General features: G+C 45.0%; 1 protein-coding gene across 2 annotated transcripts in view; it reads right to left on the reverse strand.

Annotated features, from left to right (window-relative positions):
- Positions 1–2,174: 2,174 nt before the first annotated feature.
- LOC309351818 (solute carrier organic anion transporter family member 1C1-like) overlaps positions 2,175–18,044 on the reverse strand; it is a 28,918-nt gene continuing 13,048 nt past the window's right edge. For both annotated transcript variants that reach the window (XM_081879852.1, XM_081879851.1), the window contains exons 11-15: positions 11,693–11,849; positions 9,276–9,460; positions 5,237–5,301; positions 4,605–4,722; positions 2,175–2,637 (exon numbers count right to left, since the gene is read on the reverse strand). In XM_081879852.1, coding sequence (XP_081735978.1) covers positions 2,415–2,637; positions 4,605–4,722; positions 5,237–5,301; positions 9,276–9,460; positions 11,693–11,849 — 748 coding nt within the window. In that variant the 3' untranslated portion in view covers positions 2,175–2,414. The remainder of the gene's footprint in view (positions 2,638–4,604; positions 4,723–5,236; positions 5,302–9,275; positions 9,461–11,692; positions 11,850–18,044) is intronic.

Genomic DNA, 18,044 nt, shown 5'->3' on the forward strand with positions numbered 1-18,044 from the left:
GTTGGCTTCCAGGTGGAAAAATCAAAATTGGAAACAGAATTGTTTGATCCAAAAACTAAGCATTTGTCAAGAATGTATAACTTGTTGCTGAGATGGAACACTCAGGATGAAATGGTGAAATCAGTTATGATTAAATGGGCACAAGATGTTGGACATAACATAATGATGGCTGACTGGGAACAGTTATGGACCACAGGTATGAAATTTACGGCATGTAATGCCCTAAGAGAAAACTTAATGAAAATGATTTACAGGTGGTACATGACACCAGTCAAGCTTGCAAAAATTTACCATTTGCCCGATAATAAATGTTGGAAATGTAACGAGACTGAAGGTACATTCTTTCACCTTTGGTGGACATGCCCAAGGATTAAGACATTCTGGGAGATGATTTATAATTGTCAGGGAACTGCCATCGGAGCCAGAGGCGGAGGGAAGGCTCCAGAGTGATGCCGGAGAGGGTCCCAGCAGGGAGAGAGGCAGCCCATCTGCTGGGGAAGGAAATCAGCGTAACACCAGGGGTGAAGGGGGGCAGATGGGGGAATCGGAGAGAAGGCTCCAGGACTCTTCACCGGAGACCAGTGGGGAGAGCACGGGTACTCCGCTGCCCACACCCTCCCTGTGCAGAAGACTTCCGCGCAGGGAGAGTAGGAGGAGACTTGGCGTCAAAGAACTTCTTTGCTGGAAGAAGTTTAAGAAACGCCCACTGATGGATTCTGCCAGCGACTGAGACAGCCACGAGTGCAAGGCTGTCCAGAGAGAAAGGGTTCAATCAGGCAACCTAGCCAGGAGTGGCGGCAACTTACGCACAAGCAACCCCCTTAGAACCATTACAATAATGAAATGAAAAAGGTATTTAAATATACCTTCCTGAAGAAACCAGAGGCCTTTCTCCTGGGCATGGTCGGCCAACTGGTGCCAAAGAAGGATAGAACATTTTTTATGTATGTAACAACAGCAGCAAGAATACTCATCGCAAAATATTGGAAGACACAAAATCTACCCACCCGGGAAGAATGGCAGATGAAGTTGATGGACTACATGGAATTGGCGAAAATGACTGGCAGAATCCGAGACCAGGGAGAAGAGTCGGTGGAAGAAGACTGGAAAAAGTTTAAAGACTATTTACGGAAATACTGTAAAATTAATGAATGTTAGAAAAATGTTGGAATGAAGTTATATGGCTTTAGTAGAAATGTTATAAGGAATTAAGGACAAATAGATTAATAGAGTATTAAAGGGAAAATAAGGTTAGAATGTGTTAAGATAATTATAGGATTAAAAATAGAGGAAGATGGAAAGGAATTGCTGAAAGAATTAATAGAAGTGGAATACAAAAAGGGAGGTGTGAGGAGGTCACGGAAATAAGGGAATGAAAGATAAGATATTGAAACTTTTTGATGTGTTTTAAATTGTGTTTGTTTTGTTTTGTTAGTTTAATGTTAGTGTTTTGTTAGTGTAATGTATAGTTGTTTTTCTTTTTGTATTGTATTGTATTGTGTTGTATTGTATGGTTTTTATTCTTTGTAGTGTTTAAACTGTTGGAAAAGGTAATAAATATTATTTAAATATTAAAAAAAAGAGGTGTCGGAGATTCTATTGTGGTGCAAACACCCCAGTGGAGCCAAGCCAGTGCTCCTGTCAGTGTGTTTGCACTGCGCTGACCTCCCCACTGCCTTGCCCCTCCCCATCTCCCTCCTGGCCGCCATACTGAGTGCTATAGGAAACCAAACAAAAAAATAATAAATTGATTAGACAGCTAAGTAGTCCACCATAGGCTGAATTCACTCAGACGCAGAAGGCTTCTAAGATGCTTGCCCTACCTTTTAAGTGTAGCGGTGAGCAATCGTCATCCTATGAGTGCCTCGGAGTTGACATTTTGCCCTGTAAAACAGGGGAGTCTTTAGCGTGCCAGATATTGTTGGACTTCACTTCCCATCACCCCCATGGTCAATGGCCAGGGATCATGGTAGTTGTAGTTCAACAACATCTGGAGCACTGGAAGTTTCTTGTCCCTGCTCTAAACATCAACAGAATAATAATAATAATAATAATAACTGGGAGCAATTGCTACGACGCCACAATGGCTTCTCAGTTATGCTGAGATGGCAAACCAGCCACAACCACTCCAAACGGAAGATTCTCTCAAGGAATGCTGCATACATCAAGCCATATTTTTGTTTCATGTGGAGAAGGAAGAGTTTTGTTCTGCATTTTGAGAAAGGCAAATGCAATATTGCATTTTTTAAAGGCCTCTACAAGTTCTAGAAAGGTGTTTGGAAGGTTATTGTATTTAGCAAAAAGTTGTGCCCGCCCACCCAGCTCTCTCATTCAAACACGTTAACTTATAATGAAACGTAGGCCAGAATTTTCCACGATGGAAGAGAGACCGCTTAAAAATACACCAAGTCTTCCTAAAGTCGAGTTTCTTTCTCTGGCCAGTAGGTTGTCTGAATCACGTGGTCACTATTGACGAAGTCACTTTTCCTGCTTTTAACAGAGGTGCTCTCTCGCTCTCCAATGGCTGGGATGGTTTCACTGTGTGGGGTGTATCTTTTCTTCAGGATGATCAAGACAGCGACACTTAAGAAGGTAGACATGGTGCCCAGAACAACAGTCAAGCCCAGATAGATATACCTGTGAGGCAAGAAGTATTTTGAATCCATTACTTGCACTGGTGCTTCTTTGCTTGATTGTGTTGCCAAAACTCATAATTACCTGAACTACCATAAAATATGGATTTGCCTTAGTGCTAATTCTCAGATGCAATATTAGAATCATAGAATCATAAAACTCTAGAGTTGGAAGGGACCCTGGGGGTCTTCTAATTCAACCCTCTGCAATGCAGGAATCTCAGCTATAGCATCATGAGAGATGACCAACCAACCTCCGCTTAAAAACCTTCAAAAAAGCAGAATCACCAGCTTCCAAGGGAGTCAGCTGTACCGTCAAACAGCTCTTACTGTCAGAAAGTTTTTCCTGATATTAAGTCAGAATCTCCTTTCTTGTAACTTGAAACCATTGGTTCGAGTTGAATATATAATATAACGTATTGTTGTTGCTGCTGTTATTAATTATTATTCATAATTAACAAGCATTCTTTATTATTAGTTAATGGTAATAAAATTGCTATTCTTTATTGTACTTATTAATTATAAACTAATTTTAATATAATTGTTATATTTTGTTGATTGTGATTATTATTGATTATGATCATTATTTTTATTATTATGAGAATGGGCTTCTGAGAAGTTTACAAGTAGAAAAAACCCAATTACAGAAGTAAAGTCCCATGTTGAAAACATGCAATAAAACAATTCCATTGTTCTATATATGGTCTGAATCAACATGAATTTAACTCTGTTTTTCTTGTAAGGTCATTTACAGCACATCCTTCCATCAACTCTGCTGAGAGACCAGCTTCATCAGGCACACTCCAGGAAATATGGAACATATTCCACATCAATAGAATTAAGCAAATGCTTGCCTGTTAAATGGCTTTCCCATGCTATTTGTAAGGCCATGAACTTGTGTGGTGGTTAGGCATTGGTAAGAAGGGGTTAAGAGGATGTGGGGGGGGAGGAACGCCATCACCTCCCCCCAGAGAGTGAAGGGCGGTCCAATAAAGGACTCCGGGGGGCGTGGCCCTGTCCGAAGCCTATGGAGGTGTGGGCCTAAGGCACGCCCCCGAGCGGTGACCCGGGGGAGCTCCTAGTTGACGTGCCTCAGCAGGAGACTCCCCCTCTATGGTGTTAACCCTTCCCGGTCTTCAGCAAATGGGCTGGAGCCGGATAGTCGATAGGACCAATGCCTAAGCCAATGCCTCTCATTCCTGAATTCAATAAAGTTGTGGCCTAATTCGCCCATTTAACCTTAATTCTGGTGTCCAGTGTCTTTATTTATCCTTGGTGGGGGGCGGGAACTCGCCACGCAAGGCCATGAACTGTGGGCAACCTTTAATTTAGCAGAAATTGCTTGTTGACCTTAGAATTTAGAGGCAAACATCCTCCAGGTCTCTATCAGCATTTAGCTGGCTTAGATGTAGGCTGCCATGCCCTTCTGTGACTTCAGAGCAGCTAAGCCAATGGCAGCCAGAGGGGACTCCTCTTGCTTATTCACATCCTCTATAACATCAGAGGCAACCAGCAACCGACTGATGGCTGATTCCCAAAGGATCTAGGTTCTCCAGTTATTACTAAACTAAGAGAAGTTTCTGAAAGGACGCGGGTGGAACTGTGGGTTTAAACCACAAAGCCTAGGACTTGCCGATCAGAAGGTCGGTGGTTCGAATCCCCGCGATGGGGTGAGCTCCCGTTGCTCGGACCCTGCTCCTGCCAACCTAGCAGTTCGAAAGCACGTCAAAGTGCAAGTAGATAAATAGCTCTGGCAGGAAGGTAAACAGCATTTCCGTGTGCTGCTCTGATTCACCAGAAGCGGCTTAGTCATGCTGGCCACATGACCCAGAAGCTGTAGGCCGGCTCCCTCGGCCAATAAAGCGAGATGAGTGCCACAACCCCAGAATCGGTCATGACTGGACCTAATTGTCAGGGGTCCCTTTACTTTAAGAGAAGATTCTGAAGACCTGAAATCTCAAATGCAGTTACCTGAATGCATTCGAATCGTACAGCCTGCAAGCCCCCTGACCTCCACACCTTTTGCTTCCCCATTTGAGGCATGTTGTGTCTATTGAGACTCCAAAGTACACTGGAGCTGGGATTCCTGCTGTACACAGAAAAACAGATATATATTAGGGGTCATGTCCCTGCTCACTCTGCCCATCAAACTTCCCTGCCATTCATAGAGTCATCTGTAGAATTGGAGAGTTGGAAGGGACCGTGTGGATCATCAAATCCAAGCCCCTGCAATGCAGGAATCTTTTGCTCAATGTGGCACTTGAACCCACAACCCTGAGATTGACCCCCACCTAGAGCTTCCCCCTTCCCACCCCACGCAGCCACTAAGGTGACTTCATGCCAATCCAGAGTCATGATGTGGCACTGCAAATCCTCCAATGGGCATAGCTGTCAACTTTTCCCTTTTCTTGCAAGGAATCCTATTCGGAATAAGGGAATTTCCCTTAAAAAGGGGGAAACGTTGACAGCTATGCCAATGGGTGCTGTTGCGAATTGCCCTGAGGCCTGCGGGTGACGGGCGGCATGCAAATTAAATTAACAACAGTGATAAATGCAACAAATGAATAAATGCCAGTGAGACGCAGGGTCTGACTCATACTTACCAAGAACTCGGATGGCTAAAGTGTAGATGCCCAATGCAAAAGATTTGAGGTGTGGGTTGATGCATCTGAAATACACGAAGCACAAAACCTTCGTTTATAAAAGGCATGACGTTCAAAACACATTGTTGCGGGAACTTAGCTGCAAAGGTGTGCTTATCTCGAGGAGGAACTGCCTGTACTTTTTTACAGGACAGTTGTGACTCAGAAAAGAAAGTGAGAGAGGTTTGCAGAGGTGGAAAGAGGGTTGGAGAAGCTAGTAAACTCTAGCCCAGTGGTAGGCAGGCATCAGGCTTGTTGGATCTGCTTTATATTGTATGTGTGATTCCTTTTCATTCTAATTTTTAACCAATAATTTATCGAGGCGTTTACACTTCTACGTCTGCATAAACCTTTTCACATACGCTATATCTTTAAATAAAATTTCCTCCCCTTTAAAAGTCCCAGGAGTTAGTCTTGGCATTATACTGCCACCTTTAGGATTCTAAGATGAATTACACTTGGAAGTTCAACGTTATTAAACACCCCCCCACACACACACCTTCTCAGATCTAATATGAAGAAATATTTTCAGAAACAGGCTTCCATCAGGTGGTCTGCTAGTCTTTTTTTAATCCCAAATGCTTAATTTAAAACCAGAAAGCTTCCACAACCAAAGAAAGCCTTCAAATTTAAAAGAGGAGGGATTGGGGCATTTTCCAATCTTGCAAATGGTAACAAAAGAAATGTACCACCTGCAATAAAACTTTGATCAGCTTATCAGGTGCGCCTGGCAAATCAGGGACCTAGGAAACAACACACATTCAACAATCCAGATAGAATGTTGGTATCGCCCAATGGTGGCTCAGATGCGATATAAACCCTCCCCCTTGCAAATCCCAGTAACAGAAACTCAGTGAACCTATGATTTGTCTGTAAGACACTTGCATGCAAAAGAAGACCAAGGGATCTCCCTCTGCCCCTAATGTTGCACTTGGCTAGCTCCACCCCGATACTCATACATTTAGTGAAGGCCTATAATGAGAGACTTTGACTTGGTAGGTTCAGCCCTTGTTCCTACAAATGCCTAGGAACGTGGGTGGCGCTGTGGTCTAAACCACTGAGCCTCTTGGGCTTGCTGATCGGAAGGTTGGTGGTTTGAATTCCCATGACGGGGTGAGCTCACATTGCTCTGTCCCAGCTCCTGCCAACCTTGCAGTTCGAAAGCACGCCAGTGCAAGTAGATAAATAGGTACTGCTCCGGTGGGAAGGTAAATGGCATTTCTGTGCGCTCTGGTTTCCGTCACAGTGTTCCATTGTGCCAGAAGCAGTTAATCATGCTGGCCACATGACCTGGAAAGCTGTCTGCAGATAAACATTGTCTCCCTTGGTCTGAAAGCGAGATGAGTGCTGCAACTCCATAGTCGACTTTGGCTGGACTTAACTGTCCAGGGGTTCTTTACCTTTACTATAAATGCCTGGCTTCCACTCGGCAGCATTGCTTTGAAGTTCGCAGACCTTATTTGCATCACAGGCCCACAATGTTCTGCATTTGTAAGAACTCAATCATTTAGTGTGTTGTTGTTGTTGTTTAATCGTTTAGTCGTGTCCGACTCTTCATGACCCCCTGGACCAGAGCACGCTAGGCACTCCTGTCTTCCACTGCCTCCCGCAGTTTGGTCAAACTCATGCTGGTAGCTTCGAGAACACTTTCCGACCATGTCGTCCCCTTCTCCTTGTGCCCTCCATCTTTCCCAACATCAGGGTCTTTTCCAGGGAGTCTTCTCTTCTCATGAGGTGGCCAAAGTATTGGAGTCTCAGCTTCAGGATCTGTCTTTCCAGTGAGCACTCAGGGCTGATTTCCTTCAGAATGGATAGGTTTGATCTTCTTGCAGTCCATGGGACTCTCAAGAGTCTCCTCCAGCACCATAATTCAAAAGCATCAATTCTTCGGCGATTGGCCTTCTTTATGGTCCAGCTCTCACTTCCATACATCACTACTGGGATAACCATGGCTTTAACTGCAGGCCCTAAACCTTGGAACTCTCTGCCTATTGATACCAAGCAGGCTCCTTCACCAACCTCTTTTCTGCGCCTGCTAAAGACATTCTCATTTCAACAAGGCTACCCAGATGCTTAGAAAGTTGAGATAACCTTAATCAGCTTCAGTATTTTACCTTCATAGGTAGGGTTGTAATTTTCTCTCAGTTTTCTCGTTTTAGTTTTCGGTATAATGCTTTGAGGGGTTGCTGTTTTTGTTTTGTTTTTTTGCAGTCAAGTGGCACATAAATTTTGTGAAATAAAGAAATAAATACAAAATGTTTTGTGGTTTCCTGCCCCACTTTCCACTGACAGCCACTTATATGGAATGCTGGAAGCCCTGTAACTCAAGTGGTAGAGCAGTGATGTCCAACCAGTAGATCTTGATCTACCGGTAGATGCCCAGCTGATCCCGGTAGATCACAGAATCCTTATCGTGTACAAAAAGTCACAGTCTCTTGGGAGTTGGATATGCCTGTGGTAGAGCATCTGTCTTGCATAAGGAAAGTTCCAGGTTCAATCCCCAGAGAGAACCCAGTTTGAAATCTAGGAGAACCACTTTCAGTCAGTGTAGATTAAAGGTAAAGATAAAGGGGCCCCTGACCATTAGGTCCAGTCGGGGCCGACTCTGGGGTTACGGCGCTCATCTCGCTTTACTGGCCAAGGGAGCCAGCGTACAGCTTCCGGGTCATGTGGCCAGCATGACTAAGCCACTTCTGGTGAACCAGAGCAGCGCACAGAAATGCTGTTTACCTTCCCGCCGGAGCGGTACCTATTTATCTACTTGCACTTTGACGTGCTTTCGAACTGCTAGGCTGGCAGGAGCAGGGACCGAGCAACGGGAGCTCACCCCGTTGTGGGGATTCGAACCGCTGACCTTCTCAGCGGCAAGTCCTAGGCTCTGTGGTTTAACCCACAGCGCCACCTGCATTCCACCAGTGTAGATTAGAGTTTCCCAAACTTGGGTCTCCAGCTGTTGTTGGACAACGACTCCCATCACTCCTAATTAGCAGGACCAGTGATGAGGGATGATGGGAACTGTAGCCCAAAAAACGGCTGGAAGCCCATGTTTGGGAAACCCTGGGGTAGATAAGTGCTGAGTTGATGGACCAATGGTCTGACTCAACTTCTCATGCCAAAAATGCAGAAAACCATCATGTCAACATCAGGCAAGTTTCACTAGATCCCGGCTGGAAAACCTGTTGCCCTCCAGGTGTTGCTGGAGCCCACCTCCCATCAGCCCCAGTTGGCTCAGCCAGATGGTGGGAACTTAAGTCCAACAAAATCTGGGGGACCTCAGGCCCTCTCCTAGACGTAGATCAGGTGCTCTACTTCTGGGCTAGCTGTTGAGGAGGGGGAATTTGACACCAATGACAAAGGATGCTTAAGGAATTTGATTTCTGATCCACATTTCCTGGGTGGAAAAAAAAGTTACTACAAAGCATTAAAGCACACATTTTAGGATAAAATATGTTGAGAACTGTGTGCAATGAGATACCGTATTTTTTGCTCTATAAGACGCACCAGACCACAAGACGCACCTAGTTTTTGGAGGAGAAAAACAAGAAAAAAAATATTCTGAATCTCAGAAGCCAGAACAGCAAGAGGGATCACTGTGCAGTGAAAGCAGCAATCCCTCTTGCTGTTCTGGCTTCTGGGATAGCTGCGAAGCCTGCATTTGCTCCATAAGATGCACACACATTTCCCCTTACTTTTTAGGAGGGAAAAAGTGAATCTTATAGAGCAAAAAATACGGAAATATTTTTTTTACATATTTAAATTAAGGTTTTTGAAAAATTGGGTATGCATGTGAATGTGTGTGTGATATAAATAATATATATATAAATATGACACACACAAAATGCAGACTAATGCTGAAATAGGATGGAATCAATGAGCACATGAGACAATGACACAGCCATAGACTGATCTGTCCACTCCTGCTAAATTTCCATTCCTACATAATTCCCTTTAGCACTTGGGGATACGTATTGCATTCAGTGGAAACGACTAAGCTATTCACCGTAGGAGTAAAATGTATCCAGGAGTCCCTCCAATGGACAGGGTGAAAGATGTGATTACTGATACAACCAGAAAATAGAGGAACATTTTGGGGCATTCGTTTCCTTTTTGGCATGGTCCCATCACAGCTGAAGACTGCCTTGACGACAATTCTGTGATCCCCACACAGCTGCAGTTATAAAATATCTGGAACGAAGCACGTAAAAATGTATGGTAAATATGACATGCAAGGCTAATCGTGGACCAAGTTACAGAAAATCAAGGCCTTTAAAAATATAAAAATAAAACCAGCACATTGTTCCTAACAGTTTAAAAAGCAAAACATTCCCAAACACTGTGAGAAGTTCTTGAATGCTAGAAGGGCCACAGCAACGACTTCAGGTAGCAATACACATTTGCAAAAGTTGTGGCATTACAGCTTGACACCATCACATTTGACTAAGGTCAAAACGGGTTGGATTAAAAAATGTCCTTCTATTGAAGAAAGTTGTCTTTCCAGGAATGAAATCAGGTTTGATACAGCAGAGGTGCTGTTTCCATATTCCTCATGAATGCCATTTCCAACACTGTTTGAGGTCCCCTCCATTACAATTTTTTAGGGGCATAGAGAAGTGGGGAGCAGAGATTGACACCCACTCCATCCATTCACAGGAGCTGACTGTGTCTTATCCATGTCTCTGGATCCAACCAATGGACTTGCAATGGGGAGAGGTGCCGAAACAAACACAGATATGAGCTACATTGTGCCGAAATCATAGAATCATAAGGGGTCCCGAGGGTCATCTAGTCGAACCCGCTGCAATGCAGGAATCTCAACTAAAGCAACCATGACAGATGGCCAACCATGGCTATAGGGCAGGGTGGAATCAACCTGGTCTGGGCAGGGCCAGTGCCACTTGTAAGGGATCTTGATCAAGGTCTCCTCTAGGTCTAACCAACCTCAATATGGTGGATCCTACATCCTATTCCACTTTGATGGGTACCTCCCCTCACTAAAAAAAACACCTTATGATGTTGCATCAGCAGACATGGACAACCATTTTTCTTTCCTTTCTTAACTAGGTGTCAGGCTTCGGGGAATTCTATCCCTCCCCCAGTGGCAGCAAGAAGCAGAGAAAAACAAAGAAGAGTTCTTACTAATGAGTTTATTCAATCATCACAGTGAGAGACAAAGGAATGCAGTTAGTCTCCCGTTAATGGCGTTGCCCCCTCCCTTCCTAGCAACAGCACTTCCCCTTATGGTGGCCACCAGGGGCTAATTGTCTCTGAGTCCTTTCCTCTTGCACTCTCAATGAATGCCAGGTTCTGGGAGAAGGGGGGTCAGAAATACTCTCCAGTGACAAGTTGTCAGCTGGCTGCTCAGCTTGTCTTCTCCCAACACCTCCCAACTCTTCTGTCTCTGCCTGTCTCTGAGCTGTGACCTTCCTCAAACTACTGCTGTAATTCAATACTGCCTTCATCTTCTCTGGAAGCTTCGGGAAGAGAAGTGAGGTAGGGGAAAGCTCCACCATTCCTCCTCAGTCTTGTCACCTTCAGTCCAGTCCCTGACGCTAGGGCAGTAGGGCTGGTGGCATTTATAAGCAGAGCACAAAGACGACCAAGGCAGCAGACTATGGAGAGGACGTTCTGGAGAACAGGAAATGTGTGTGGGGGGGGGGGTGAGCTGCAGTTCACTCTACCCTCTGTATCTGACTGCTACTGGTTCAACTATTCTTGTAAAAAAGGGGGGGCTGTCAGCCCTCTTGAGCCCTGACATTTGCAATTCCATGTTGGCAGCTAATACTTGACCTGGAGCCAGCTTGATTCCACCATTGCAAATGAGCATAAGAAGGGTTGTGAGAATTGTTCCTTTACTTAAAAAAATATATATATTAAATTGAATTTAAATACAACACATGAAAAGCGGTGTTTTGGGTTTTTTAGTGAAGAAAGAAAAATGCAAAAAGGTGTATTAGATCACTATACCAATTGTTAACAGTTAACAATTACCATTTTCACCTACTGCATTTCATATAAATGAGTTCCAAATTCCATTATACTTGTCCATGGAAAGTCTAGGTCTATAAGCAATCCACACATAGGTGGCAAGTGTAGTCATGCCTGCAATCCACTGAATAAATAGAGCCAGACACTTTTATTTTTCCAATGCAGCAACATTGACCTTTTGACCACAGTAAGGTTATATAGAATCCATTGACATTGTCCAGTTGTCAGATTCGATATAGCAGGTATGTAGTTCAAAAAAATATTATCCTCTGAAAATGTTAGCTTTTTTTTTTTTTTTTTTGGTGCAGTCATATTTATATAATTCACCCTTTTCTCCCAAAACTTTTTGAGTATAGGACATTGCAAAAACACGTGAATTGGTCCTTTACTTATCAAAGTAGAGGAAGGACCAGTCAGAAAGAAGCCACTTACCATGTCTTTCCCACTTCCATTGGATGTTTTGCAACCAGCAAGGCAAGCCGAGATGTAGGTGATTCCGTTTTCCCCGCATATGGGATCCCATTCATTCTTGGAGCAGATGCAGCCCGAGTTGCACTCCGAAAACAGAGTTCGTTCCACCTGTTTGTGGCTGGAGAAAGGGGAGGGGGAAATAATTAGGAGAGGCTTTTCGGAGGCTGCAGAAGGCTGCTGTGGGGACAGAAGCAGCTCTGCAGGTGGGGTGCAGCCACTATGCAAACTTTTGGGCTCTCCAGGAAGGAGAGGAGGAGGAAGAGGAGGAAGAGGAGGAAGACAGCAAAGAGGTTAGCACGGTGCAAATGCACTGGAGAAGCCAATCCCGCAGTCCTCCAGGTGCTTTTGCACCGCGCTGACCTCCCCACAGCCTCCTCCTGGTAAGCAACAGGGACTCACCAGCCAAAAAGATAGCATAGCAGCTATGCCCCACTCAACAAGCTGTGTCTGTGTAGGGAGGGAGGAGGGGAGAATTCTCCTTGCCACTAATACTCCATTGGATACAACACAATAGTCACTGAATTTCCACTTATGTCACAGAAATAAGTGGGCAACCACAAAGATGAATGGGTAGTCAAATTGTGCGAGTACTTGGAGCTCGCGAAGCTGAGAGATGCAATAAGAGATAAACCTAAAAAGATGGTGAGAGAAGAATGGGAATGTTTAAATAATTATCGAGGGGATAAGGGTTCATCAATAAAGACCTGGTTATGTTTAGAATGATACCACATAGGGAAATGTTCTCAGATACCAAGGTGAGGGATTCTTTTTCTTTTTTCTTTCCCATAATGCCTTATGTTCTATGCCATGTACTTTGATTTTTTTGTAGTTTTTTAGCCTTTTCCATTATTATTATTAAGGATTTTTCTTTTGTAATCTTGGTTGTTTATATTTATCTGTATTTGTTTAAAGCAAAATAAAAATTATAAAAAGTAGGCAACATTGCAGACTCCAGTAACCATTATCCCCAGCCAGCCTGGTCAACGGAAATGTAACTGATTAATATACAGAGGAAGGTGTCTCATATGGAGTCAGGCCATTGGCTGATCTAGATCAGTACTGTCAACACTGGCTGGTAGTGGCTCTTCAGTGTTATATTTCCCAGTGCTACCTGGAGATGTCATGGATTGAACTTGAACTTCTGCATCCAAAACAGACACAGCTATAGTCCTTCACCCAAAGGCTGGGGGCAGTTTGCAACACAAAACCACATCCTAACTGTACAACACAAGAACTGAAAAGCAAACTTTTCAATACAACCCATAACAACAGCAGCAAACTATTCATAAAATTCCAACCCTTGACGTTCTCCACATCCAAAAGCCTGATGGAAAAAAGCATGTCTTCCACCTGTTTTCTAAAAGAAAACAATGATGCGCTTTGTTGTTGTTGTTGTTAGTCGTGTCCAACTCTTCGTGACCCCATGGACCAGAGCACGCCAGGCACTCCTGTCTTCCACTGCCTCCCGCAGTTTGGTCAGTTTGATGCGCTAGGTGCCCATAATTTCATCAACGGCCCCATTCACACCATACATTTAAATTGTGGTGATACCACTTTAAACAGTCATGGCTTACCCCAAAGAATTCTGGGAGGTATAGTTTGTTAAAGGTTCTGAGAGTTGTTTGGAGGCTCCTATTCCCCTCACAGGAGTACAATTCCCAAAACTGTTTTAACAATCAGTGCCTGGGGACTTCTGCCCCTTGTACTGCAGTCCCCAGTTGTCCACTAGAGGTAAAGGTAAAGGTACCCCTGCCCGTACGGGCCAGTCGTGTCCGACTCTAGGGTTGCGTGCTCATCTCGCTCTAGAGGCCGTGAGCTGGCGCCGTCCGAAGACACTTCCGGGTCACGTGGCCAACGTGACGAAGCTGCAGCTGGTGAGCCAGCACCAGTGCAGCACATGGAAACGCCGTTTACCTTCCTGCTATAAAGCGGTCCCTATTTATCTACTTGCACTTAAGAGTGCTTTCAAACTGGTAGGTGGGCAGGAGCTGGGACCGAACGACGGGAGCTCACCCCACCGCGGGGATTCGAACCGCCGACCATACGATCGGCAAGTCCTAGGCACTGAGGTTTTACCCACAGCGCCACCCGCGTCCCTAGGCAGCGCCAAATCCACGCAAGGGATTTTTATAGTATTTGTTGTCATGATTGACAAGTAGGTTTTACAGCCCACCTGTCAGTGTTCGTCTGTGGGGTGGGAACCAGTCTTTATCTAGTTAAAAAGTTTCCTTACCCCAGCTCTAGGTGCACAGGGCTATGAATGACTAGGACTAGGTTGCAGAGGTTATCAGAAAATACTCCAGAAATAGTGCTTCATCGAAGAATGGCCAATAGCAGCCAGACAAAGCCATGTGACACTCTATATTAGTCTCTTTCGATGGGGTCATTGCCAACAGTGATTACCACAACCTTTCAAAAGATTACAGGAAGGCCTATGGACTGGATATTGATTCAAGCTCTGTTTCCTTGTCCCCCGCCTCTAATGTCGAACATGCTCAACAAGCCTGCTTTCAAGGACATGACATCCTTTTATCCGAGAAAAGCTTTTCCATGTTTACTGTTCCAGGCACTGTCATCAACCTCTCTGAAGGCAAAGATGCTAACATCTCCTGTATGCCAGAGGCTGTGTTTATGAGACCAGGGGTTGGATGAGGAAATCATTTTTCCTTTTGGGATACTGATCCCGGAGTCAGAATTTTTGAAGGCTTATATAATGTGTGTGTGGGGGGGGCATCTTTTGAAAAGCTATTTACCATCTGACTAAAGCCGCTCCTGCTCTGTAAATTTAAAGCAATGTCATACCACTTTAAAGAGTTATACCTTCCCCGAAACAATACAGGGAATTGTAGCTTGCTGAGAGTGCAGAGAATTGTGTGGAGGCCCCTATTCCCCTCACAGAGTCACAATTCCCAGAGTGATTTAACAATCAACCCCTCTTCCCAGGGAACTCGGGGAATTGTAGCTCTGTGAGGGTAATAGGGGTTTCCTTGTAGCTCTCGGCAGCACCCTTAACAAACGACAGCTCCTAGAATTCTTTGAGGGAAGCAGTGACTTTTTAAAAGACATCACCTTGCCAACAAAGGTCCGTATAGTTAAAGCTGAACCGTAAAGAAGGCTGATTGCTGAAGAATTGATGCTTTTGAATTATGGTGCTGGAGGAGACTCTTGAGAGTCCCATGGACTGCAAGAAGATCAAACATATCCATTCTGAAGGAAATCAGCCCTGAGTGTTCACTGGAAGGACAGATCCTGAAGCTGAGGCTCCAATACTTTGGCCACCTCATTAGAAGAGAAGACTCCCTGGAAAAGACCCTGATGTTGGGAAAGCTTGAGGGCACAAGGAGAAGGGGACAAGAGAGGACGAGATGGTTGGACAGTGTTCTCGAAGCTACCAGCATGAGTTTGAATAAACTGTGTGAGGCAGTGGAAGACAGGAGTGCCTGGCGTGCTCTGGTCCATGGGGTCACGAAGAGTCGGACATGACTAAACAACAACAATTGTTGGCATCTGTCTGTCTTGATAGGCAATGGAGTGAGCCTCTGAGGGTGAAATCAAATTGATGCATTAGCAGCACCAAAGTGACCTTCCTGGGGTGCAAGTCTTGGCAGTGTGTATGGAGGTCTTGGGCTGCCCATATGACAAGACCCCCTATCTCAACCTTGCTGATGTGATCCAAAGGAAATCAGAGCAAGATGTTTGGCACCAGCTTGGCTGCAGGAGTTGCCAGAAGGAGGTGTACAAGGCTCCATCCAAACATGTTAGGGACTCCACTCCAGATTTGTGCAGAGTTTACTCCTTAGATATCCCACAAGGCGAAATAGGTTGAGAATTAGAGTTTTCCTTCTCCTAGATGGGCTACACTTCCAGGTTGACAAGCCCCACCTGTCCCTCATTTCTCTCTGCAGGATATGCAGAAACCACACTGGGAGCCAGTGTGGTGTAGTGGTTAAGAGTCATGTAATCTGGGGAACCGGGTTCGCGTCTCCGCTCCTCCACATGCAGCTGCTGGGTGACCTTGGGCCAGTCACACTTCTTTGAAGTCTCTCAGCCTCACTCACCTCACAGAGTGTTTGTTGTGGGGGAGGAAGGGAAAGGAGAATGTTAGCTGCTTTGAGACTCCTGAAGGGGAGTGAAAGGCGGGATATCAAATCCAAACTCTTCTCTTCTTCTTCTTCTTCTTCTTCTTCTTCTTCTTCTTCTTCTTCTTCTTCTTCTTCTTCCTCTTCTTCTTCTTCTTAAATGTTGGACCCGCTATTGGTCTCATCCACTCAATCTGCCATGCATGCAGGGGAAGCCCCTAACTCAGGCATTCCCAAACTCGGCCCTCCAGATGTTTTTGGGACTACGACTCCCATCATCCCCAGCTAACAGGACCAGTGGTCAGGGATGATGGGAATTGTAGTCCCCCAAAAAACTGTAGCCCTGGGGATTATCTAATTGATTTTTGATTTTTGAATTTTATTGTTATTCATGTTTTATACTGTATTTTATGCTGCTTTTATAATTAAGTGTTTTTAAGTGTTTTAAATTTGTTGTTAGCCGCCCTGAGCCCGGTTTTTGAACCGGGAAGGGTGGGGTATAAGTTATTATTATTATTATTGTTATTATTATTATTATTATTAAACATCTGGAGGGCCGAGTTTGGGGATGCCTGCCCTAACTCATCAAGAGTTTAATACCTATCAGCTACCCTCACTTGATTAGCTGCCCAGTCGAAGCCCTTCCTGTGTTGTTGTACGCTGACAGCTTCTAGGAGCCACAGGTGAGGGCTGAGCTGAGTGCAGGATGGGGACCAAAGGTGGACAAACTACCCCAGAAGGAACATGATGTGTTTCCCCTTAAAGTGGCACAAGAGTGCTCTAAATGCATGGTGCTGGTACTACGACTGTCTGAAAAATTCACATGGCCGAGAACACAACCGGCAGATCACACACATATCGGCTCTGTGTGCTGCAGTTCCTGAAGAAAACTTCAGGGGCAGTGAAAAGCAGCACATTAGCTGCAGTATATTTTCAAAGCTTTTGTTTATTTATTTACTAAAATTTATATACCACTGAATCAGAAAAAAAGCAAATCCCTATCTCTAAGCAGTTACAAAATATTCATTAAAAGTAGCAAGAAAATCATAAAATAATAAATACAGATAAAATCCACAGATTTTTTTAAAAAACACGTGTGTAATAAAAGCACATGTATTAGTAAGCTAACCTGAACCGCTTTTGGCAGACATCAAAAACACTACAATGAAGTCACTTGCCTAATATCAAAAGGCAGGGAGTTTGAGAGAGCAGGTGCTGCTACACTAATAATAATAATAATAATAATAATTTATTATTTATACCCCGCCCATCTGGCTGAGTTTCCCCAGCCACTCTGGGCGGCTCCCAATCAGTATTAAAAACAATACAGCATTACATATTAAAAACATCCCTGAACAGGGCTGCCTTAAGATGTCTTCTGAACGTCAGGTAATTCTTTATCTCTTTGACATCTGATGGGAGGGCGTTCCACAGGGCGGGCGCCACTACCGAGAAGGCCCTCTGTCTGGTTCCCTGTAACCTCACTTCTCGCAATGAGGGAACCGCCAGAAGGCCCTCAGCGCTGGATCTCAGTGTCCGGGCTGAACGATGGGGGTGGAGACGCTCCTTCAGGTATACAGGACCGAGGCCGTTTAGGGCTTTAAAGGTCAGCACCAACACTTTGAATTGTGCTCGGAAACGTACTGGGAGCCAATGCAGATCTCTCAGAACCGGTGTTATGTGGTCCCGGCGGCCACTCCCAGTCACCAGTCTAGCTGCCGCATTCTGGATTAATTGCAGTTTCCGGGTCACCTTCAAAGGTAGCCCCACGTAGAGCGCATTGCAGTAGTCCAAGCGTGAGATAACTAGAGCATGCACCACTCTGGCGAGACAGTCCGCGGGCAGGTAGGGTCTTAGCCTGCGTACCAGGTGGAGCTGGTAGACAGCTGCCCTGGACACAGAGTTAATCTGCGCCTCCATGGACAGCTGTGAGTCCAAAATGACTCCCAGGCTGCGCACCTGGTCCTTCAGGGGCACAGTTACCCCATTCAGGACCAGGGAATCCTCCACACCTGCCCGCCTCCTGTCCCCCAAAAACAGTACTTCTGTCTTGTCAGGATTCAACCTCAATCTGTTAGCCGCCATCCAACCTCCAACCGCCTCCAGGCACTCACACAGGACCTTCACCGCCTTCACTGGTTCTGATTTAAAGGAGAGGTAGAGCTGGGTGTCATCTGCATACTGATGAACACCCAGTCCAAACCCCCTGATGATCTCTCCCAGCGGCTTCATAT

Source organism: Podarcis erhardii, assembly GCF_964252035.2.
Source record: "Podarcis erhardii genome assembly, chromosome: 10".
Classification (NCBI taxonomy): domain Eukaryota; kingdom Metazoa; phylum Chordata; class Lepidosauria; order Squamata; family Lacertidae; genus Podarcis; species Podarcis erhardii.